The sequence below is a fragment of the Gallinula chloropus genome (assembly GCF_964237585.1).
Source record: "Gallinula chloropus genome assembly, chromosome: Z".
In the NCBI taxonomy this organism is placed as follows: Eukaryota; Metazoa; Chordata; class Aves; order Gruiformes; family Rallidae; genus Gallinula; species Gallinula chloropus.
The window spans coordinates 28,089,604-28,114,123 of NC_140089.1; the positions used below are offsets into that span (position 1 = coordinate 28,089,604).

Sequence of the window (24,520 nt, forward strand, 5' to 3'; positions counted from 1 at the left end):
TAAATGGTAATTGAATAGAGGACTTAATGACAAGAGAATAAGTTTCTTTCTGCATTGTGTACTTAACTTGCAGTCTTTCTAGGCATAATTTTTGAATACTGTTTTTTTGAACAACAGGCTTGATTAGTTGTTTGTCTTTTCTTTTGTCAGTCAGTATTTTGCTTCCTATATTCTGTTTTCTCATGGTGTTTTGAACTTGTCTTAACTTGCGAAACTGTAACCTAAGGACTAAAAGGTCACAGACAGCTCCTTTATATTTTTTGTTTGCTTGCTCAGGGTAGCAATATCCTGCTAGAGATCTAAAATGTCACTGGCTTGCTACTGGTAGCAAACCCACTTCTTTTAGCATCTGGAAAATGTTGAATTTTCTTTTGGTTTGAATAGAGCCAAAATTAAAATAGCTCTTTGATTACTTCATTGTTTGTGCATCAGAATCATTGTTGATGTCAGCAGAGCTATGGGAACAGAGTTTATTAAATGTTGTGACAAAGCCAGTAAAAAGAGCAGAAAAGCTTTAAAGAGGTTATTTTTGCAGAGCACAGAAATAGCATCTTTAAAATTATCTGCAGTAAAATGGTACACTTAATCCCACAACCCCTCAGATAATTAACAACCACAAGATTTCCCCTATCATGCAGCTTTAAGTTGGTTGAAACAGTGGGGCATGGTCTGCCTAAAGAATAATGAGGCACAAGTTACCCTGCTGTGTTAGAGTCACAGCATGTGAGTGGAGCTTGGGATGGTCTAATGCACAGCGCTTGCCACCTAAACAGAGGCAAAAGCTGTGTGCAAGCTCAGTAGTGTGGAATGGTAAATGACTGACACCATCACATCCTAAGAGCAATTAAAATGTTGTCCTTTTAAAGGATGTTAGCGTTTTCCAGAAAATGTTTGGGTTTTGTGTATTACTGCATTTACAAATGCCTGCTTCATACTCATTTCTGTGCTATTAATAATTTAAGCAAATAGTTTCACAACTAGCTAACAGAAATAAACCTAATTTACAATCTATTTCTGTATTTTTTCAGTTGAAGCTTTTGCTGTGTCTAGAGCATTTGTAAGAGATGTTTCTGTTGTCTAATAATGTTTCATCTAGTGGTGGTTCAAGCCTTTTTGGGATACTTATGGCATCTTCTCACCTGGCTGCTTTTCTCATGGCACTTGTAGGAATGGACTCATCTCTGAGGCCTCAGTGTCTCCATTAAATGTAGTTAAAACTGGCTTAGTGGCCCTGAGAGTAAAAAGGAAGGGCTGAGTGACCAGGAGTTGACAGGGATAGGCATGTGTTGCTCACAGAAGTATTTTTTCCCTTAGAAAGCAGAAAAAGTAACTTTTTGATGTGCTGTTTCTAGAGAACTGTGGGTAACTATTCTTTGTATTTACCCGAAGAATAAATTGATTCAGTGAATTTTGTTGCTTCACGTTTTAGGTTATCATTTGAGAGCAAGGCAACTGGTTTACAGCCTTCAGCACTGGCAGCGTCCACTGTGCTTAGGTGTTAGTGGCTGTGCAGGCTCCAGGCAGCAGAATTGAGGCCATTTGCATTTGATCCCTTCTGATGCCAGGCCAGAATTTCATAATTCATAGTTAGAACAGTTATTTCAAATCTTTTCTGGTTCACAGTGAAGCCTTACCACGTGCATTTGACAGAACAGACTCCAAATAAAGAAAGGTTGACATAATAAAAGGAAAATTTTCCAGTACACTTATCTTGAAGTAGAGCATCTGGTGAGTTGATTTTACAGGAAGGGTGACAGAATACTACTAATAAGATTTGTATGGGAAGCAACAAGCAGAAGCTACTGCAATTTTTTTTTTATCTATCTAAATGATAATGGACAATTAGGGTTATTTATGCTGTTCTTAAACTGGATTTTTATAGTGTTTATTCCAAGAAAGAAAGGAAGAGATAAAGAACAAACAGAACTGGTACATTCTAAATGTCTATTTAAATAAATAGTCACTTGTTTCAGTGACCAGCAAAGTTACTAAATTCAAGACAAGCCCCAAATGCTTCAGAACGTAGACTTACTAAGAGAAGCATGTGTACATAGTGTGTACTTTCACTTGTGTTAGTGGATAAACAGAGTATATGAAGCATTAATTACTTTGAAAATGTTTTGCTAGTCTTGTGTTTCTGTGGTTAAAATTACCGTAAAGTTCTTCGTCGGTGTCCTGAGTACCTGGACATTTCATCAGTGGCACTTGGGCACAGAGAACATTTCTGTGACTCTCTTTGCTGGAAGAAGCATGGAAGTTTCGTCTAGCAAGCTGATGTTTGTTGGTTTTGGAAGAATTTAGGTTTAGAAGCTACGTATCTGTCTCTGTCTTCAAAATGGCTTTTGTAGCCCTATCACCTAATAGATAGCTGTGTAGTATGCAGGTTTCCAAGACACTGTTTGAATGTCACCTGACACAAAAGAAAGGTTAATTATGTTTGAAGAATAGCTGTGGCTTGCTTCGTGTAAGCCAGAGTGCACAGAGACAAATGACATTATTTGCAAGGTTTGTAGTTCCTATTGGAGTTTTGGAGAAGCCTTTTTTGATTGGTTTCTACCACAACACAGTCTTCTGTTACACTAAATCTTGATAGGACTTCTTTCTTTCTCACAGTGGGATTTATATAAAGAATCCTGATTACCGCATGATTCCGTAAGGGCTTGGGAGTCCAGATTGGGGATCTGCCAGGACAGGGCAAAGACCTAGCTGAGAAAAGGAAAAGAACATTAGTAGCATTACTGGAGAGCGTAGTATATAGCATGCCTTCTGTTCTGAACAGGACTGGAAAAAGAGACAAACTTATTAAACCTGAAATGCAGTCAACAGAAGATCTGCTCTGTCATCTCTGCAAATATATCTGTTAACAGATCCCACCTTTTCTCTACATGTTGTGCTCCTCAGAGCATGTAGGTGGCTAAACATTGATAAATGCTTTCATTTGAAGTGGAACTTTTGTTTCACTCTAATACCTGACATTACACTACTAATAAGAGATTTTTCAGCCTGTAAATGTTAAGTGGTTTCCTCTCAGATGTGGTTTAAAATTCTTGGAAATGTGTTTCTGAAGTGTTTCCTTTAATAGCTTTGAGGAGCCTGAACAGATGAGTTTTTTCGTGAGTTACTCACGGCCATCACTTACCTTTCTGTTCAGGTTGGCATCCTTTCTGTTTCCTCTCTGAGAAGGTATAGACAGCACATTGCCTTGTAGCTGGAGAAACAAGAACTTCAGTTCACTCCAAGAGGCATGTTGGAGATTTTGCAGACTTTTTCAGAAAAATAAAATTAGTTCTATGTCTCTCTTCAGTGCTCATGTTGCGGTTTTCATTATGCACTTATTTAAGGTATTACAAGAGGGGGAATAAATACCTGCTTTCTACTGCTTAATTAGCTAATAACGTCTTTTCTGTATTGCTGTTACTGTATGGAGTGAAAAGACTTTACTCAGAGCTGCTTGATAAAATACCTTGGTACCCTGGAGCAGGTTCACTGCTGTGTGTCAGCAATATTGACTAAAGGCCAGTTTAGATCACTTGAAATATGCACCATCATCTTCCTATTTTAGACGTGTAAAGCAAACCTTTTGGCTATGGTGAGTGGCTATGGGATGAAAATACTCAGAGAGCAGGAAGGACAATGGGATGAGAAGGACTTGGTTGTGTACTTCACCCTCAGACCTGCTTTGCAGGTAGCCCTTGTTTCTTCTTTAGCATGTGTTTGATATGCAAGGGTGTGCTGGGGCAAATGAAGACACTGAGCTGCTTCAGTACTTAGGCAATCAGAAATAAGAGCAGAATCTACTAAAATGCCAGTGATGAATGAGGATGGCTGTGTCGTGGTTTTGTTTGTTTAACAAGAATACTGTGGGGGACTTTGCCAAAAGGGAGTCTGATGAACAGTTTGTTTGCGGTATTGGGTAGAACAGCTCACTGGTGCAAATCATAAGTTTGATTTCATTGCTAAGGCAGATATAAGGTTTGATTACAAACTTACTTGTCTGTCTGTGTGTTTATCATCTCCATTATCATAGACTGCATGGCCGGATTCATCCCTTCAAGTTCAGCTATATACAGTAGAGACTGTCTGGGAAATGTCTGTCTAGACTCTCCTTTTGGTAAAATGAGAGAAAAAGCTGCTTTTGGAGCGTGATCCATCTTGTTTCAAGATACCTTGGGCCAGAATAGGCTAGATGAATTGGACTTCAGAAGTTCCTGTTTCTCCTCATTGACTTAAAGAGAAGGAGAAACAGTTCACATAAGGTTATTTATGTTATAAAAGTTCAAAATTAAGGATACTGCTCTGATCCAGAATGTCTAGAATTATCTAGCATTAATAGATGCTGCTTTCTCAAAGCATGTAGTTTCTGTCACAAAACCATAACTGGGCATTATTGTGAAGGCACAGGATGATATAAGAAGTAACCTCAAGAGTCCCTTGAGAAAACTGCCACCTGCGTAGTTAAAAAAAAAGCGTGCCCACTCAAATGTGCACACACAAATATATATTCATTTTTAGGTATTAACACTGCAGGCTTTTTTAAACAATTAATAATTTCCAGAGTCTGTCTTTCCTATTCATAACTTAAAGCTACTCTTTTTCATTACATGTAAGAAATGGCATACTGTTAACTGATACAGAGAAAAGACAACAATTTGAAAACAGTCAGTTTCTGTAAATGTATTAAGACAGTATCTGCTCAGGTGACAGCTTTTGAAAGCACTGGAATACAAAAATATATTTTTAACTAATGATTTAGATAAATGTGAATTCTCCTTGCAGAACTGTGGTTCAGAGAGGCTTTTCCATGTTACAGAATGGAACCATGAGGCTGTGCGCTGGCTGAAATTATACAGATATATCATGCTTTGATGCGTGTTCAGTTTTTCCCGTTTAAAAAGCTATTTTATTGAAGTTAAATTATTGTAGGGATATGAAAAGGTGTAGTTTGCTCTGAATTTATCCTTGGAGGGCCAGCAGATCATTGCTTTTTCTCTGGAATTAGATAGAAGGATCCAGATGGCAGATTTCAAGCCCATCAGGTGTTTAAAATATGCCTCTCAGCTATAAAGAAGTATTATAGTTAAATCTGTCATGGCCTTTTTATTGCTCTGTGGTACACTTGACAACTGCAGCTGTGAAAGGGAGACACTACAAGTAGCCCAGCCAGCCTGAAGTGGAGTAGGTCAATGGTTGGTTTCTTTGGCTGCCCCAGGGAGTTTGATAGACATACAGACCTGGTTTATGGAATCATTAAATCCATCATGATATCAGCTCCCATGCAGGCAGTGATTTTGTTCCTACAGTTTCTTCCAGATACTATGGTAGGCATTAGTGAAGTCAAATGTGGAGGGGAGAAAAAAAGGACTCCCCAACAAAAGGGAAATGCTACATCTCTAAGGACTCCTTAGTAATAATAATAGTAATAATAAAGTGCATCTGGGCTGATATGTTGCACTGCGTTTCTTAGCTGACACTCCCTCAGAACTGTCACATTAGTCTGAGTGCTGGTAGTTCATATCCCAGAATCCTTTTATCCGGACAGAGCAACATCCCCGTGTGTGCTTTTGGCAAAGGAGATCCACTGCTTTTCGGATATCTTTGAAAAGCAATGTAGATCTTTCTTTGCATCTTGACAAACTGCTGCTGATTATGAAGAAAGAGTAAGCCTGTTCGTGCTCTTTAAGTACTTGCAGTCAAATCACTTTTTAGCACACGGGTGATTACTGCCTTATTCAGAGAAAAGGATATGCTTAGGTTGTTTATTTGCATGGACATGTAGGTATTTATATAGACAGTGATTTGAGGAGGCTGATACAGTTTTGGCTTCTTTGCTTCTTGCTTCTTTCTCCAATTAAAGAAAAAGAAAAAGCCCACAACCAAATAAAGCAGCCACTTTGTTCATTTGTTTATTCAAGAAACCACAGGGAAGGATAGCCTGTAACATGGCGTGTGTTAGCAAGGGACTTGTTTTGTAAGAAAAGAGCAAAACCTTTATCCAGAAGGCTGTATGACCGTAGTCCTGCATAAGCAGTCCTGATGGCTCTGGTGAATTGTAAGGGTTATTTTCAAGAGTGAATGTGCATGGCTGGAGCAAAATGAAATGCCATTAGTGATGCCCCTTTTATGAGAACGTTATCCTGTGAAAAGGTCATCCTGAGCTAACTGTGCTTACATTTGAACTCTTCCTGTGATTTCAGATTCCAGCAGGGTGACTACCACATTGATGTCTGCATCAATGACTACCTGGATGTTTTCTGCCCTCACTATGAAGACTCGGTGCCGGAAGATAAGACCGAACGCTACGTTCTGTACATGGTGAACTTTGATGGCTACAGCTCCTGTGATCACACCTCCAAAGGGTTCAAGAGGTGGGAGTGTAATCGGCCGCATTCCCCGAACGGACCGTTGAAGTTCTCGGAAAAGTTCCAGCTCTTCACGCCCTTCTCGCTAGGATTTGAGTTCAGGCCAGGCCGGGAATATTTCTACATCTGTGAGTATATAGAGATTTACCACTGTTGCACAGCAGGTGCTAATTTTTCACCTATGCTCTGTGGAAATACAGAGGGCCAAACGGTATATAATGCAGATGTCTTACCATGAATGCAGGCTTAACTATCCCCAGATACATTAGCTAGGAATCTAGCTGGTGAAAATGAGATTAAATCACAGCTTCTTTTCTCACATGAAATAGCATGTCAGCGTGTTCACTGAACCATGCCTGACTTTTAAAGCAAAACGCACTATTAGGTTCATTCCAGCACTCTAAGGTGGAGGAGGAGAGAGCAAGAAGGGTAGGGTGGAGGGGTGGAGGCTGTCCCCAAATATGGGGAGAAAAAAAATCATTTGCATGTGAAATTTCTGGATTTTCTTATTTTCTCAGATAAAATACTCTTGTCTCTATGATACTTACCACCCAAGGAACATGAGGTCTGTGTGGTTTGTGAGTGGTATTAACTGCTGATGACAGTAGCCCAGCAGTTTTTAAAGTTGTAGTTTCTTAGGGTGAATAACTCCTAGCATCGAGCCAAGTGGCTCCCTCTTATTTCCTTTCTTTTGCCCTCCTGGCCTTTTTCTCAGACAAGCTGTTCCTGTCAGCGTGGGCGGTGTGGGGTGCTGTGGGAGCAGGTGGCAAGCAGGGGAGTGTGAATGGGCTCACACACCTTCATGCCAGCTCCCCAGAGGGGTGGGGAGCACTCTCCCAGAGACCTGCATCCGGGCCACTCTGGACACACGGAGGAGATCTGGGACTAAGGAAGTAAAAACATCAGGAGGTTAAAAACTAGTGGGTTGAGCTAACTGATTCCCTGACCCCACCGTGCAGTTGATACACTGCTTTAGCTGTCTTGTGTGTTTAATCCTCCAACAAAGATCTTATTTCATCGGTTTGGTTTGTACCTGAGTCTTCTATTCCTAACAAGTTTTGACTGCTCCAGCAATATTTTTTTTCCGGCTTTTAGTGTTAGACTAGAGAGTTGAAAGCTTTAGACAGTCTGTAGATCCCAATAAATATTGCCTTCATATGTGTAGCTGGCCTTTCTACTGTGAAACAGTCGTTCCACCTCATTTCACCAGAGAAACTGAGTATGTATGATCCCTGTTTTTCAGCCTCATTTCTTCAGCATTGAGATTTTTCTTCTCCCTCTCTTAAATCTACAGGGAAATACATTCCTAGTGGATAGTTTTCCATTCATTTCTTTTTCTTCCAGGAAATAAAAACCTCTGTTGAGTGGTGGTTCAGCATCAGAAGAACAGTGCCTTGTTCTTGTGCTGAAACATCATCATCATAAATTTTAAAAAGCAAACTGTAATGTTACTTAGAACTGGTTTTTAATATGGTCATGAGAAATCATGTAAAGATATCACAGTTAAGTGGATAATAAATCTGTATCGTGTGCAACCAGTCCTCATGTCACTCACAAAAGCTTCCCATTAACTTCGACAGGAGTATTTTATCTTGCAAAACACCACAATCCAGCTCCCCAGGAACACTGGATTTTTTCATGTTTCTTTTTGGATTGGGGGGAGAGGTGTGTGTTTGTTTGTTTGAATTCAGTTACTGAGCATCATTAGTAAAACAAGCATGAGTACGACCAGGGGATATCATCAGTACCTGCAAGCCTTTAAAAATAACAACAAAAAAACCCAAAACCCCCAAAAAAACAAACCAACAAAAATTTGTTTTCTAAATTTTAAAAAAGAAATATAATTGTTTAATAAACATGAAAGCCAAACATGAAAATAAAGGAAAAAAATACAAGTAATCTCAGCTTGGTCTGTCTAGCTAATAGCTTCATTGTTAGAACATATAGAATCCATTGAACTCTCAAGCAAGACACTATTACTCAAATACATGCAGGTTGCTTATGCCTGATTTTCCTCATTTCTTGGTTCAATTCAGTATTTCAGTAAGATTCATTATGTGTCTTCTATAAGATTCATTTAACTGCGGCATTTAACTGTCAAGGTCTCCCTTCAAAATAATTGTTCCAAAGTGTTTTAAAATATGAAGAGCTTTATGATACTCAACTGTGTTTAGATAGAGGGGTTTCATGGGTTTTTTAAATGGAAGGTAAAATAGCAAAAAATTAGCAGCAAAGAGATGCTCATTTATTAGTAGCTCACTGGCCTGGTATTCACTGAAATTAAATTTTTTGGCATGCTTCAGAGACAGAAAATATTTTTTCCTCCTTTTCTGTAATTTAAAGTATTTTTTTGCCTTCACCCTTCACTCTGCTGAGGACAGTAACAAGGTTGGAAGTGCAGCAGTTACAAGGAAGCACTGTACACTAAGTTAACAGTTAAGTGCGGTCCTTCTCCGGAGGGAATTACTCCTCCTGGAACATTTTTCTTAGTTCATGCTGAAAAAAAAATAAAAGTGAAATGTTTTTCCTTGTTTCTTCATCAGAATTGTAAGAAGGCGCTGGTCCAGGCTACAGAGACTGCTTTGTTATATTTCAGTATCTGCATGTTAAAAGATTACTACTTTGCCAGGGAAGGTTTCCTTTCCTTTCTTCTCCAGATCTGAAACCATTGCCCTCTCTGTAGGAGAGGGTGAAGGCTCACTGTGTAGCATCAGCTTGATATATATATTCTATTTAAGGGTTACAAAATACATCGTGTAGTCTCAACCTCTGGAAACAGAGAAACATGAAAGTGATTGGTTAGGTATTTATCTTAATTACTGTTTGTTGCTTTTTTGCAAATCTTTGAGTTTACCTTTTAAGGATGTTCCACTCTTGCTTCCAACTATTTTCAGAAAATGCAATAATGTGAGAACAATAACTGTCTCTCTGAACTGCTGTTTTTGAAAATGCAGCTTTTCTTTGTAATGCCATTGTTCAGATGAACTTGGATCTCCATTCTTTGCATGTTCACTATATAAAATCTAGGTAAAAAAACCCTTCTGTTTTGACACTGAATTTACATTGAAGAAGTAAATTCAGATATTCGGTCAACAAGTACTGATGGAGTTTACTTTTGAAAGAAGAAAAGGCTAGTAAATATTTACAGAGAAATTTTTAATGTTTATTTAGTTAGGGAGTGCACTATGGGGGCTGAGGAAAGTAAATAATAGTTCATGACCTGAAGCCTCAATTTTTACTTAGTTCTTGGCAGGTGCTCACCTCAAATTAGTGTATGTTAGCCCAAAACCAGGCAAAACAGTATTCCTGCTGAAACAGAAGCAAATGACATATAGAGAAAGCATACTACTTTAGTGGTATGACAGCTATTTTAATGTCCTTCGAAAGGGAAAATAAGGATTATGTGTGCAGGCTAAAATGGGCTACCGTGCAAGTAGAGATGAATTACAAAAGCAAGGAAGGGTGGGGAAAATAAGGTCCTAAAATGTATAACATTATATAATTCCATAATTCAAAATGAAGGAATAATTTTCATTACTTTTACTTAATTGCAGGTGTTTTGTTTGTAATAATGGGCTAAATGTTGAATAAAATACTTCTAATAACATAGAAATTATGCATCAGAGCTATTCAAATTAAAAAAAAAAAAAATGAAGACACAGCTAGAACCAGACTGGTACAGATCATGCAGAATCCTGACCACAATTCCCAAACCAAGCTCCAGTGTCAATTTGAGATAGACCACCCTGCTTCTACCTTGAAAGCAGTGTATCATAGGTGTAGTTTCAGAAGTTGTGCTGATATTAAGCTGAAGCTTCTGCTTTTCTCTGAGTGATCAGTCTGATTATTCCATCAAATAAATCAGTATTTGATGTAATTTATCCTTAAGAAATCTGTGCTGGTTTTGTCTTCTTACCCTCCAAGATTTTGAATGTATTTTGTAGTTTGATCACTGTGAATTTTGTCATTTATATACGCTTATACCCTTTTCCTAGAGAGACCAGGTAGGTTTGTTGTTCTTTACAATCAGCTTGCTGCTTTACTGTTCTCTGCCAGGCCCTGAAGGTTTTTTGCTAGCAGTCTAGCATGCTTTGCATGTAATTTATCTAAACTTAAGTCGTTATTTCTCCATTCTTATTGAGAAAAGAGCTCCTTTCATCTTTTAAAAATCCTGTTGCCTTATCTGTGTTTTATGTGTAACCTTTTTTGTAACAGTTCCTTTCTAGTTTTAATTCATGCATGTGTCTTTCTAATTACATTTCAGAATGCTAATGCTGTTTTTTGTATTGCCTTTAATGATATGTCATTATCACTGTATCTTTGTTGTCACCATTTCTTTTCACGAAGCTTTGATTGTCAATTCAGGAAGCTTTATGTTGTAACCATATTGCTCCTGACCACACTAGGCTAGTATGCTTTTACGATTTCAACATTATTACAGTTATAAATAATATTTTTAATCATTCTTAAATTTCTGATCAAATTTACAGACTGAGTTTGTAATGTGGTACTCACATTTGTACATACACATCTTCTTAGCAACACCCAGCTTTTCTATACTCCTTCTGCTCGTGGAATATATTCCCAGGAAACCTGCTGTTACTGCTTCCCTTGATTTTCCTGACGTTTGCCTTTTTCCCCCATCGTCCTTGTTTCTCTGCACTAAATCCTTCTTCTTCTGAAATTTCTCTTACCTCCTGAGAGCTTTTATTCAAGTGACATTCCACCCTCATGGTCTTAGCTACTGTTTCCATAGGAGGATTTGTGTTTTTCATGATTTCATATATAAAATTGCCTCTCTTTTGTTAGTGCTCCATCTGAGACTGGCAGTTGTCTTCACCACGTTTGATAAACTGGGGCTGTTATTCTAACAGCTGCCAGGTAGTTGGACCATCACTCTGCAACCATCTTCACACCTCTGGAGGCCTCTCTGATTCAAAAGATCTTAAGGAAAAAACAGTAGTAGGAAAAACTGTTTGTAACACGTCCACTTATTTCTGTCTTAGTTTTCTCTATTAATTACGTAGTTAGCTTAGCTTATTAATAAGGTCTCTTCTGAGGCAGTAACAATCCCTGATGACAGTTAAGCTGAGCTTCTTTCTCATGAGTGTGTGTTTGTGCTGCTGTTTTCTTTAGTCTGTCCCACAACCTCTAGTAGTTTCTACTGTCCTGTGCAATTCTAGGTTTGGTTACTAAGTTAATTTTTGGGAGTGTCACTGGCTTTTTGTCTCAAAGCTGTAAGCCTGTCTAAAAATTTTTATCATCACGTTCCCCTGTTCCTGTTCGTCCCTGTCCACCTGAGATATTTGCAGTAGAACCTGTATTGAAAAGCTTTCTCCAGCCACTGAATTCACAACATGAAACTACCACTGCTTGGTGGTGATTGTGCTAAGGATTTCTGGTTATTAATGAATAATGACTGACAGAGTTTAGCTCACAGCAAGGTAGTGCATGTATCCCTGTACAAATCATCAGTTAGCGTAGGAAGGGGACTGTCCACTTGTTAATGGAAATTAATGCAGACCTAACTAGAGCTTTCCATGACTAAGAACTTGGAGTAGCTTCCCAGACATCCAGCTTGGTCATTTTTCTTTTACGATTGGTTTGGTATAGGAATTAAGAAAGGGGACTTGGTAGAGGCAAGGATACTACATTGGAGAAAACTGCTGAGAAGTCTTCACCCTGTAGTTTAACAGTTACTTAGTATTTTTCATGTGCTCAAAGGATATTATTAAACAGCTGCATAGAGCTCATTGCTCTTGCTCGAGCACCAGCTTAATATTGGTGGATATCAATGTTTTGCATGAATAGACACAGCTTACTGTAAGATGATTATTTGATGTAGGGATCTCTGCATGTTTGCCAGAGGTTTAGTTTGATGTAATGGCAGTGCAAATCAGAAAGATTGTGAATTGTAATCTTGACCTATCAGAAAAGTAAATGTGAGTCCCCCAAAAAAACCCTGCATTTCCTTTTTTTCATTCTGTTACAGACCTGGAAATCTGCCCTTTTCAGAACAAGTTGGTGGTGTTACCGCAGCAATTTATACCACTGATTGTAGATCTTCTGGTAGGAGGTGCTGTCTGAGGGTAGAAGTATAGTATTTCTCAGGTTTTTAGTCTGAATTATTTGAAAAAATTCGTGCTGGAAAATGATATAATGTAAAGAAACCAGTGCGACTACTGAGTTGCATCCTGGAGAGTATGAGAATCAATCAAGGGTTTCTGTGGACCGTTTAGCTAATGGTTAGGTTACATAGTTTTATTTCAGGAAGTCAGCTGTGGCTTTTCTTATTGTATCCCAGCTGAGGTAGCACAGTAATATTTAATTAGTAATACTCTAGAAACACTTACTTTTTTGCAGCCAACACTTAGGATGTATGGTTTCTCTGTAAGCAATCATACTGGTGAAGGCAAATCTGACCTTGGTGTGAGTGCCAAATCTTGCCATTTTGGAAATTGCAAGAAAGCACAGTGGATATTTTGCCTGTGCATTTACCAGTGTTAATGTAAAGTCATTGTCAATGTCATTTTGATGTTGCCTTGTATGTAAAGGAGAATTGCTTCTTGATGTTCACTAATGTACCGAATAATGATTCTTCTTCAGAGCATCCTTACAGTAGTGGGGAAGAAATTAATTTCATTTTAATGGTAATAACTCTTATTTCTGGGAGTTTCTGTTCTTCTGTTTGTAGTTACGGTAAAGGCTGGACATCTCATGCAATCACCCATCATGTACCTCATGTATCTGCTTGTTCAGTCAGCTGGTACACATCTAACAAACGCTGCTTACCCCAAAGAGTCCTTGGCTAAATCTCTGTTTGGTTTCTTGATCAATAGCCATGGACCTTTTTCTGGAGGACAAAATAAGACTATCCATACATGAAAACAGACTGTTTTGCTTTTTCCACTGTCTGCAGTTGTATGAGAAGATCTTTCAGCAAAATCCCTACTTGTGTGGGTGTTTTTCCTCGTATTAATAACCTTTATGCTATAAAAGGCCTGGTTTATCTTTTCTCCCACCACTACCTTGAGTCTGCCAATTCTGAGACTCAAAGATTTGGCTTCAGGCAAAGTTTGGAGGTTAGCTTTAGAAAGTTGTGTGAGCCCTAGAGATAGGAGCTCAGATATACAGCAGATGGATGTTAAGTCTTGTCGTGCTATGTTCAGCTTATACTGGGGACAGTCTACTCTGTTAAAAATCATTTCTACTTATGGAAAAGTTTAGCTAAGTAGGACATATTTTGCTTTGAAAGTGAAGACTGGATTTGTCTTTTAATAAGTGAGAAAAGGCCACCCGTCTTTAATTCAGCAGGTGTTAGTCAATGCAGATAATGCTGGTGTTTGTGTTTTCTCATTGCCTTTTGAAGACACGAGGTCAGAAGATCCCTTCTGGAATTCTCTCTCCGGACATCCTGATTCGCACAAAAAGCTAAAAAATGAAGGTTAACTAAAGAACGTTACTAAAAGATGCTGAGGAAATTACAAACATTTTTAGTGTGCTAATTGCACTTCTCTTTTGGGGAAACATTGTTTAAGGCTGGGTCCCCCATTAACCTTTCAATCAAAATCTGATCAGCATAAACACTGATGCTACTTTGACAGCAGTGGGCTCAGACATGCCACTCTACTACAAATCCTGCTTTGATAGCTGGTTTACCAGAATCACTCGAGATGTTCTGAATGAAATCAAAGCAATTGAAAGGGTTTGATAAATGTGTACTTTAAAAAATATTTTTGTGTGATAACATTAGACAGACAAGGAAGGTGACCTTTAAAAAGGAATTCATGCTTAGCCTAGTGTGTAGATTAAAGGACTGGTTTCTGTTAGAAAGCATCAGAAGAATTAAGTGCTGGTCCTGCTAAAAAGAAAGCAGAAACAATCACCAGTATCTAATAGATTTTGACGTTGGTAGTGTTCTTAGAATCCTCAAAGGGAGCGTTAAAAGCTGTTGAATAATTTGGGACTCGGGAGAAATCCATAGAAGAAAATGAAGAGAGAATCCACGGAAGTGCTGGTCTCTATTGTTTGAGTTTTTCAAAGGGAATGAATGTCTTTCAGATAACAAGTTGAAAGAAGATGAATTTGGATTCACGTGCTTCAAAAATTCAAGTGCCATTAAGATCCAGATAGCGGCACAAATATAAGAGAGGGGAGGATGTACTATATATCTGCAACTTTGAAGGCTGTCTTACGAACATATTGAATATTGTCTTCACCTGTTAGGAACGCCAGTGACTTGTGTTGCTTTCTACTGAAGTACTGATTTTGGACATTAGAAGAATGAGCAAGAGCCCACAGACAGAAAGGATGAGGAACAGAGTGTTCTTTCCTCTGTCTTTTTCTTTTTTTCCTTCTTGTGTAATGTGCTTGATGAAGGCCAGTCCATTTTGTAGGAAAATAAAGCATATATTGAATGTTGTCATGTGATCATTAGATCACAAACATTGAAAGGATAGATGAGTTTGACCTTGCATAGAAAACCTCCAAAGAAGCATTAGGAACTTGGTAAGGCCGTAAGCAACACATCTGCCTTATGGGAAGTGGTGACTAAATGTTCCATACTGGTGGGTTTTAATTACTATAATTTTGAACATTCGTGATTCTTGTAAAAATCTCATTGCTGCTTTCTTGAAAGTAAGTGTTTAAATTCTTGTGTTCTGCTGGAAGTACAAATGAATGAATTGCACACAGCCTTTTAAATCCTGATGGACCATTCATCATTCCTTGCTTTAAATCAGTTTTGATGTTCAACAGCTACAACTTTACATCTCAGAGGTGGCTGCACTTCAGCAGTGGGTGAGGCTCTTTGCCGTGGTACTTCCCTAGGATGTTAGGAGATTAATAAGGTGAAGCATGTAGATTCCTTGGATGAAGGAACTCATAGAAGTGGAGTGTATTATTAATAATTATCTGAGGACTCATAACTCTGTAACAGTGTTCTAATTTGATTTCTGAGCAAACTGAAACCTGTTTAATGAGCTGTTGTATTGGAAGTATGCGTTTTGTAACATGGAGCAGATGCCAACAGAAATGGAAATAACATAGCAGCGACATTTGGAATAACAGTGTTGTACTTCATTGCCTTCATGTCATCAGCATGTTAGTCTCCTTGTTCCTCAGACTAACTCACCAAGGCAGCACTTTCTCTGCTGATACCATCTCTGTGCCGTGATACAAACTGAGTATATATGCATGCCTGCAACCAACAGACCAAAACCAAACTACTTCGGTGAAAAAATGCTTCCGCATGCCAAACAATCGGCTGATGATCTTGTTTCATAAGTTAATATTCAACATCCAACTCCATATTTTCATAAATGCCTGGATTTAAAGGAAGCAAATTTGTTGCTAAGCCAGCTAACCCTCTGATATTAGAGGAGGCTGTAAAATAGGAGGATGTTATGGAATTGTCAATAACCTTTTATTCCTCAGTAATGCATACTATTCAGGCAAGGTGGCCAAGACTCTGGGCTCAAAATGGCACATACAGTTAATGCACCTATCTCCAAGATTCTTGGCAAGTCAATATAAATAATATAGAATAAGATTTTTCATGGAATGTTCATAAATGCATAGAAGTGCTTTATTCTGAAAAATAAGAGAAAAATCTTTTCAGACTTCCAAATGTTTCTACTTTCCCTCAGGAAAGCAGTAGGTCATCTTCATATCTACAGTATTGGCCAAATGAGATTTTTACTGCCTCTAAAATCTCCCTGGCTTCCGTTTTACATCATGGATATTTAATATTTAAAGTATCAAGTGGTATAGCCAGCTAGATACAGCACTGCTTTAGGGAGTTAGAATGGCTTGAAGGTGTATCAGAATCTCACTGATGCCATACCTCTATGCACAGAAGTAACCAGGCTCCTGATGATGGATATAGGGAATAACGTTGCTGTTGCTGATCTTCTGGGGGTGAAATGATCTTAATTATTTGAAGGATAATCAGAATGGCAGTATATTAATCAATTTAAAGAGCCCTGACAATTCAATTGTAGTGGTGTTCAGAATGTGTTCAGGGAAAAATGTACCAGAATGGTTGAACCTACATTATGTTTTAAGAGTTGTAGGTGGGGGATATTGTGAGGATATTAGCTTGTATTTCTTCTTAGGTGTTGGGTTTTTTAACACATCTGCTTTTTGTAGTTCTGGGTCTTCTTCCTTTATCTTGATGCCTGTGTCATTAAAAACTACATGTGGACTATTTCTGCCCAATATTTTAGGGTTTTGCAGAAGATGTGGAGCTGCAAGGCATTGAAAGTGCCATCGTAGAACCCTGCACTGGGACTGAAGTCAGGATTCCTAGCAGCAGCTGCAGCAGGGCTTGCTGTCTTTACACGTGATGAATGTATTTCTGCTGGAGAAATCCTGAGCAGAAGTAAAGTAGCCTTAGGCTGAAGAAGAGATTGTGTCTTTTTGAAGCATGCTAGGGACAGTAGAAGAACATAGCCTGTCCTCTGGAACAAGCTGCCCAGAGGGGTGGTTGATTCACCATCCCTGGATGCGTTTAAAAGATGGGTAGATCAGGTGCTTAGGGATATAGTTTAGCATAGGACAGGAACAGTTGGACTCAACGATCTTAAAGGTCTTTTTTAACCTTGTGATTCTGTGACAGTGTCAGCACCTCTCTGCTTCTGGCTGGTGATGCACAGAAAATTCATGAATTTGTTTTTACCGAGTGGAATTGAGTTATGTGTGCAGTTCCCACTTGTGCTGTATGGAGGTGGGCTATGACTTCCATGACTTCCTTAGGTCCTTAGTATAAACAGTGTCAAGAAGTAGAAAGGAGGAATGCCAAAGTCAAAATTTCACAGCCACGTCGACAAAGTATAAAATGTGTTTCTTTCTCAGAGAGAGGTGCAGAAGCAAAGCATGTGTTTGTTCAGCAATAAAGCTGTGTTCCACTGAGGGTGATGACAATGTTGTGTAGTTCAGAGGTGAGCAGCTGAAAGAGGTAGGTTATCCTTTAGCAAATTTTCTCAAATTTTTCTGTATTTCACAAGACTTCCAGAATTGTTTTCTTAGCAGTTGAATATAAGGAAGCAAATTATACTACTACAGGAGTTGCAAATTAACAGCCAAGTGTAAGAATACAAATAAAGCAAGGCAAAGTTACTAGCTGTCAAAGCGTTTGTCTAGAGTGTTGAAATGCAGGTATTATTTATGTTCCACCGTTGATAGTGCTGTATCTCTTACCTGGATCTCACTAGAGCGATCTGTGCGATCACAAGACCGCCTCTGCTTGACGGCTGCGTGTCGCTGTGCAGCGAAGCACCCATGTTCCAGCCCACGCACTTTGCTGCTGTACCGAGTTCTCATCTTAAACAGGGAAGGCTTTAGCTGTCTACCACTGTAGAGCAATGAAAACTGCTGCCAACAAGCTGCCTCGCAGCCTCGGTTTGTTCCAGCCAGCTCCTGCATCTGTACAAAATGTGCTGCTTCCAGCCTCGAGAAGGGGGGTGTTTAGGTAGCTTTGACTGCTGACCCTTTCCCCCAGGCCCAAGCAGAGCAATCAGCCGATGTGGTTAGAAATTATTGCCAGAGATACGTTCCTCAGCTGCAGCACTGCACCTGTGGAAGCTTCTCTTAGAAACGTACACCAGTGCAACAGCTCTTTTCTTATTTTTCTTGTTTGCAGTCCCACTTGAAATACTCGGTGGCAGCTCAAGCGAAACTGTGTAAATTAGTCACTGTCACGTTTAGGCATTAAAAGTGGAATTAGTAATTTATATTAATCACAAATGTTTCTCCAGGTTTTATTAACAAGCAGATTGGCTGCCAAAATGCTTTCTGGAAGACATTTTTTTCTCCCAACTGCCACGGAGAACAAAACAGTTATTATGGGCATTTAGATAAAGATTAACGGTTTCAGCAATTCATTTGAGGAAAACTGTATTTTACTATGCATTCCACTTCAGCGCAGACCATCACTGCCAGCATGATTTGTCGCCTCCTTGATAAAATTATACAGTGGAGACAGAAGATGGTGTAATTTATTTTAAGAGCAGAAACAGGTTAATCAACAAAGCAGAATGAGGTTAAAAAACAAACCAGACCCACATTTCTTAATTTTTTTGGCAAGTCCAAATTTCTAGTAGAGGTGAGATATCTATCTAGGTGCTGCTACAGCACATTTTGGTTCATTTTATCATCATGCTTTTCTTTCTTTGCTTTTTTTTTTTGCTTTTTTATCTTCCTCGAGATGGCTTCACGTGCCCTGTTTAGGTCTCCAGGAAACTGTAGTACAGGTGAATGCTTCATATTCTGTGCATCTGCAAGTGGTTCTGTGGAGTACCGTAGGAGCGGTCCCTGAACCCTGTACAGGGTGTGAAGAAATGACTAGGATGATAAGAAGGAGGTCAGAATTAATATCGCAGGATTTAACGGCAATGCAGGGCAGACTGCCAACATGACCTTCATGCTTTCACGTGTTTTGGGCAGACAAAATCAATTTCCTAGCATAGTACTTTTTTGAGCTTATCATGTTCCAAGGAATTAAAGAACAGACGTGCTGCATTTTGTTCCATTGTGGCTAGCTCCCTTTTTTCTTCCACTTCTGCATTTTAGGATGATATAAAAATTAAGGAAATCAAAACACAAGTGAAAAACCAGCTGTTTGCTACAAAGGAGACAAACAAGGGTTGAAGGAGAAAAAAAGTCATTACAGAGAGATTAGAAAATTAATTGATTGGTGGCTCTGACAGTTCCCATTGGATATCTGAGGATCCTGTGAAAAGAAAGTATAGTCTCAAACATAACATTTCTTCCTATTATTTCTTTCTCTCGTGTAGAGACTTCTCTGAAGCATCATTAGGTTCCAATTATTTTCAGGGAAATATTTCACAAGAAAAGTACATGATAAAATCAGTAGAGGTAGTGTTATTCCCTGAAGAAACTTACTGTGGCTAATACTCAAAACTGTAATGGGGAAGGCTTCTGTTCAGCATCAAACTTAGGAGATTTCTGCAGGGGTGATCCTGCTTTGTGGAGGTTTTGGAGCTCCTCTGGCATGGAGTTAATGTGCCCCATCTTTCCCCAGAATTAGTATGGGGCAGATGATGAATTCAGTGGGGTGTGAGAACTTCATCACATCCTTGGTTTAATATAAGCATGTGTGAAATTTGCATTGAATTTATTTAGTGAAGAACCTATTACTTTTTTCCCTAAGGCCAAGTGTTGGCTTAGAGATACTGTTCCTTCAGAAATGACAGAATGTTTGTAACAATGTTTACTTGTCTACTCAATGACCCCTTTTTTCCCTATACATATAACATCTATGTGCATATGGATTGTTTAGCTGATGTGATTATAAAAATGTTAATTTTGTCTAAGAAAAAATACACAAAATTTTAACTCCACTGAAAGTTTAGATACTTGATGAAATGCCTGTGAAGTGCCTCCTGGGCACTGTATTGAACTTTCACTAGGCTGTCAGTCTCCTCTATGGGCTAAGCTGACCAGTTGTTCTTTCTTGCCCTCGATGTGGCATAATCATGGCATTATCACTGCACACAGTAGTGCTTTCCAAAGTTAAAATGAGGTTAAAAATAACGTCATCCCTGGTGTAGAAAGGGGACTGCTTGTGGTACTTCTCAGGGTAAAAATGTGACCTCACGAGGTGTTAACTTTACTTCCTTGCTGTGCTTAGTTCTCTTCCTCTTCTTCCTGGTAACTGAGTGGAAATGGGTATGCACTAGAGTCAAAACGTTCCCACTGAAATCCCTCCTGTTGAAGAACATGACAGAAGGAGTCATTTTACATGTGTGCTCCAGTTTCTGTAAGGAAATGCATCCACTTTTCAGGAAAGAAGCAGTTTGGTTTTCCACAAAAAAATCCTTGGGATCCAAATGTTCATTTTCAGTGGAGTTCTCCAAACTTCGTGTCATTCCATGCTATTGCTGCCTTCTTAACTGAGAGAGAAACTGCGTTTTCCAGTAGCTTTGCAGTTTTCTTGGCACCTAATTCTGTGTAAATGGTGAGTGTTTGCTGTGAGGGGTGATTTGTGGACACTGTGCGATTTCTGACCCCTGAACAACTCGGCCACACCAGGTGCTTGTTCTCATCAGAAACAATAGCATTGCTTCTAACTAAATTATTGGATAATTTGAAAATCCAGTAATCTGTTCTAGATTTTACACAGCTCTAAAAGATGTGCATTAAGGGTTAGCTTGGGAAAAGCTCTTATAAAAGACTTAATAGAGAAGATATTTCTTATTACACTAATGTACTTGAAAAGAGATATTTTTGCCCCAGACTTTTTAATTTTAGTGAACTAGGTAGTATTTTGAGTGAAAAAGCAGTCTTAAACCAAAAATAAATCTCTAGGGGAACCTGGTGCCACATTGAAGCTGTAGGCAGAAAAAGAAATTTTTGGAACTGTGTAGACTATGAGGATGAGGAACATTGTGCTTTAAGAAATTTAAATTAAAATTAATTTCTGGTACTATGTGTGAGCACAGCTGGATTTTATGAGGATATATGGTATTCCACAGCATATGCTAGTCTGTGAGCTAATATGTACCTGTAAATCTGCATTGCATTGTGAATATGAGGTGAAATTATTAATACATGTACGCTCCACACAGAAGTCCATAATGAAACACACACAAATGAAACAGTGATAGAAAATCTCATGAAATTGCCCTAGTTCTTTAGCAACTGTATGCTAGACTGAAGAAAGAAGACCATGAAATAGTAACTTTCAGTGAGGGGTGCGGGGAGGGGGGGAAGATTAACAGTAGCAGTAGGGTTTTTTTTCTTTGCTGTTTCATGAAGAAACAGGGTGTTTTATTTATCAACATAAATTTCCCACTGATGTTGGCTTCAATCCTGTGCACGCAGATTAGTTAATCATTGTGGCCTTTTTTTACTTGACCATTGGTGAGAATGATGTTGATTTTCAGTGCATCTGTATTTTAGTGGGTACCTTATTTAGGCTTCAGGGGACTGATATGAAATGCACCTGAACACACACATGCATTTCCAAAAAAGAAAATAAGTAACAACATAACTCACCTAAACCTGGGGTAGATGTATGTAATTTATTCTATGTAAATTGCACATATGCTCCTTCAATCCTGTTCTTCCTTGATTCCATTCCAAAAGTAGGTAAAATAAATAGATTGCATATTACAGGCCATATGTCAGAAGCGCTTAGCATTCCCAATTACAGTCATAATTTTAGAAGTACTTAGCTGTCACTTAGGTATCCAAATAGTTGGCCAGATTTCTAAAATGCTTTGCACATGAAGCACTGACTTCTGAAAATGTGATCTCAATTGCAGATTGTAAACATCTTGAAAGCTGGTCAGTAGGTTCTTTCGAATGGGATTTTCATGTGTTTACCAGGGTGTTGTGTTTTGGGTTTGGTTGATTTTCTTTGTTGGTTTTGGTTTTGTTTGGGGGGGGGATTTTTTTTTTTTTTTGACTCTTCTTATCAACTCGAGCTCCATTTCTGCACTCTGATAATCAAGGACTGAGTCTAGTCTTGTTAGCTGTTCCTTCCTTTTAACATGAAGTGCAACTGTTAGCTTAGAAACACATAAAAGACTGATTGTAGTGTTGATGTGGATGGGAACTGACTTGAAAGTACAAGGTTTCTTTTAGGTTTAACTAGTGTTTAAACAGCTATCTCTCAAGAGCAAATGTATGTCTCTAGACAGGTAATGCTTTAATCAGATGCAAACATGGGAAGACCAGTAGCAGAGGGGGTTGGAGCATTGGACTGCCTGGTTCTTCTGCTCAGCCCTGTCATGCTCCTCAGAGGTAGTGGGAGCAGGGCTCCTTCCTTCTCCTAGCATGAAGGTGTTCCACTACTCCACGGTGGGATTTCCTGTAGGGCTTTTGTCGTAAGTTCTGCAACAGATCTCTGACAGTAAGATGATGGGATTTTTAAATCTTTTTTTAAGCTCAGAGGTGGGTATTTTATCAGGAGTCATGCCTCAGGAAAATGTTAAAGAAAAATCTTTACCAAAAAAATAAACAAAAAAACCTTGTCTTGTAAGCCACTAATGACCATGAACAATGGACACAACCCTATGAACTTCCCTCTCCTCCGAGCAAGTACCCATAATTTTTATAAGTGGAGCTGATGGAAACTTGTCTGTATAAATGCTATCACCTTCCACTGGAAGTGGCTCCCACATGTCACTGCTGAGGCTTGGCCTGAAAAGCAGACCTAATGAAGGAGTTACCCTGCCCTTGGTGCATCTGTGGCACTTGCTCTCCCTGCTGTGCTGCATAGCGCACTGGCCATTTGTTGGCAAGTTCATATTTCACACTGCAGGGAATTCAAATGAATTTACAGACAGGAGAAGAGTTTTATTTGCAGTAGCCTGTGTATCCCTAGACTCTGATTTGGCATAAAACATCTGCTTCATGATCTGTTTCAAGGCCAGTTCCCTTCCGCCAACAAAGGTTACGACTTCAGGCAAGCTGTGCCTTCGCTGGCAGGGGGAGATTTGCCTGAAGACTTGATTTAGTCAGAATCAAAGCATCCTGCCACAGAAATCCTTTTTTCAATTACTTCTGAAAAAGCAGCCAGACGGTAAATGTATTAACATATTAAACAGTGAGTAAAGCAGGCCACTGACTTCTGTTGTGTGGGTTTTTGTGAGAACTTGATATAAACCATATCTGTGTATGAGTAGCTAGAAATAAACATTCGTTATTGTTTTTATAGTAGGAGAAGTGACAGACACTCTACCCGTATCTGCTTAACTGTTGCAAAGGAGCAGAGTCAGTAAGTACGTCTATTGGGTTCAGCTGCAGTTTATGTATATTTTCAACTTGCAAAGTTTATTGGTGTAATAGACCCAACAAGATGCAATATTTGAAGATAAATAGGTGCATGAAGTCGTATGTGTTCATGGTGGGAACCTAAAATAAGGGGGGGTTGCTTCTTACCAAAAAAGACACTTTTTGAAAGACTGGTACAGATTTCTTTGCAGAAGTGTCGTCTTGATCCATCCTTAGATACGTACAAATAAAATCCATGTTCCTTCTTGCAATAACATAGTTGGATTCAACCTTTATTAGAGTGAGGAGCATATTATCTTCTATCCACTTCACTGTCATTGATGCACGGTCTTTGCAACATACGGCTATTTTTCCTTCTCAGAAAGAATCCTTTCTCTAGCTAAAAAAAAAAAAAAAAAAAGAGTAATTGAATATTTGCATATCTCCAAGGAGCCATGCGGGTTAAACTCCGCATTCATCTTCTCCAGTTCTTAGGCCGCTTTTGGTTTAAGAGTAGGAACTATTGCTTTTATGAAGTGCCTTTTTCTATAAAGTCAAAACCTCACAGCAGTGCACAGAAAGCCAGTGCTATAAAGGAGCTAAGTAGAGTCTTTAATAGAGAGAGCTAGGTTGTAAGTGTTTTTGTTCCTATGGAGCAGATAGATTTGGTTCCATCTGTTCCATATTCATAACAAAGGAGCTCACTTGCAGGAGGACTGACTTCCTGGGAGTAGCATGGTAATGATCTTTTCACCACAGATTGAAAGGATCTGAAAATGGTCACTTCAGCTCAGCAGAAAGCAGCTAGCACTGATAGTGCTTCAGACCTACGATTTTTCTGCGGCTCTGTTTCAAGATGCATGTTTTTGCTGAATAAAACAAAACAAAACCATAAACATTAATTCCTCCCTACCCCATGCTGGTCCTCCTTCTGAGGAATTAAAGGGTGTTTTCAGAAATAAAAATGGAATGACATGTTACAAATACGGGGTCAATTTTTCTGTATTTGATCTCCATATTAAGGGCAGAAGTGAAAAATTATTTACTGCCAGTCTGAACTTTTATCATGATCTCTGCTTTCCCAACTGTAAGATTCTGTGAATGGAAAATCTGAAATCCACAAAATGTGTGCAGAAGGTCCTTGCTGGGCTTCATAATTAGGATGCTCTGTGCCAGCTTTAATTACACACCTTGTGGGCTTCCAAAAAAAACCAAAAATCAATCTTAATTCCCACCCTGTCCCTCCCCTCCTCTTCTTCCTCCCCCCGCCCCCTCCCCCCCCCCCCAAAAAAAAGAAAGTCTTGTCTCTGCAGAATAATTATAGGAGGAGAACAGAAACATGCAGAAGTGTACAACAAGCACTCCTACTTGGCTGAAGAGCAGATTATTCAGTGACACCTAAAAGGTGAACAGGAAGTTTA

General features: G+C 39.0%; 1 protein-coding gene across 2 annotated transcripts in view; it reads left to right on the forward strand.

Moving 5' to 3' along the window:
• The window catches only part of EFNA5 (ephrin A5), a gene marked incomplete at its 5' end in the record, with an annotated part of 210,153 nt that overhangs the window by 167,955 nt on the left and 17,678 nt on the right, over positions 1 to 24,520 (forward strand). For both annotated transcript variants that reach the window (XM_084278310.1, XM_084278311.1), the window contains one exon: positions 6,195 to 6,487. In XM_084278310.1, the coding sequence (XP_084134436.1) occupies positions 6,195 to 6,487 (293 nt within the window). The remainder of the gene's footprint in view (positions 1 to 6,194; positions 6,488 to 24,520) is intronic.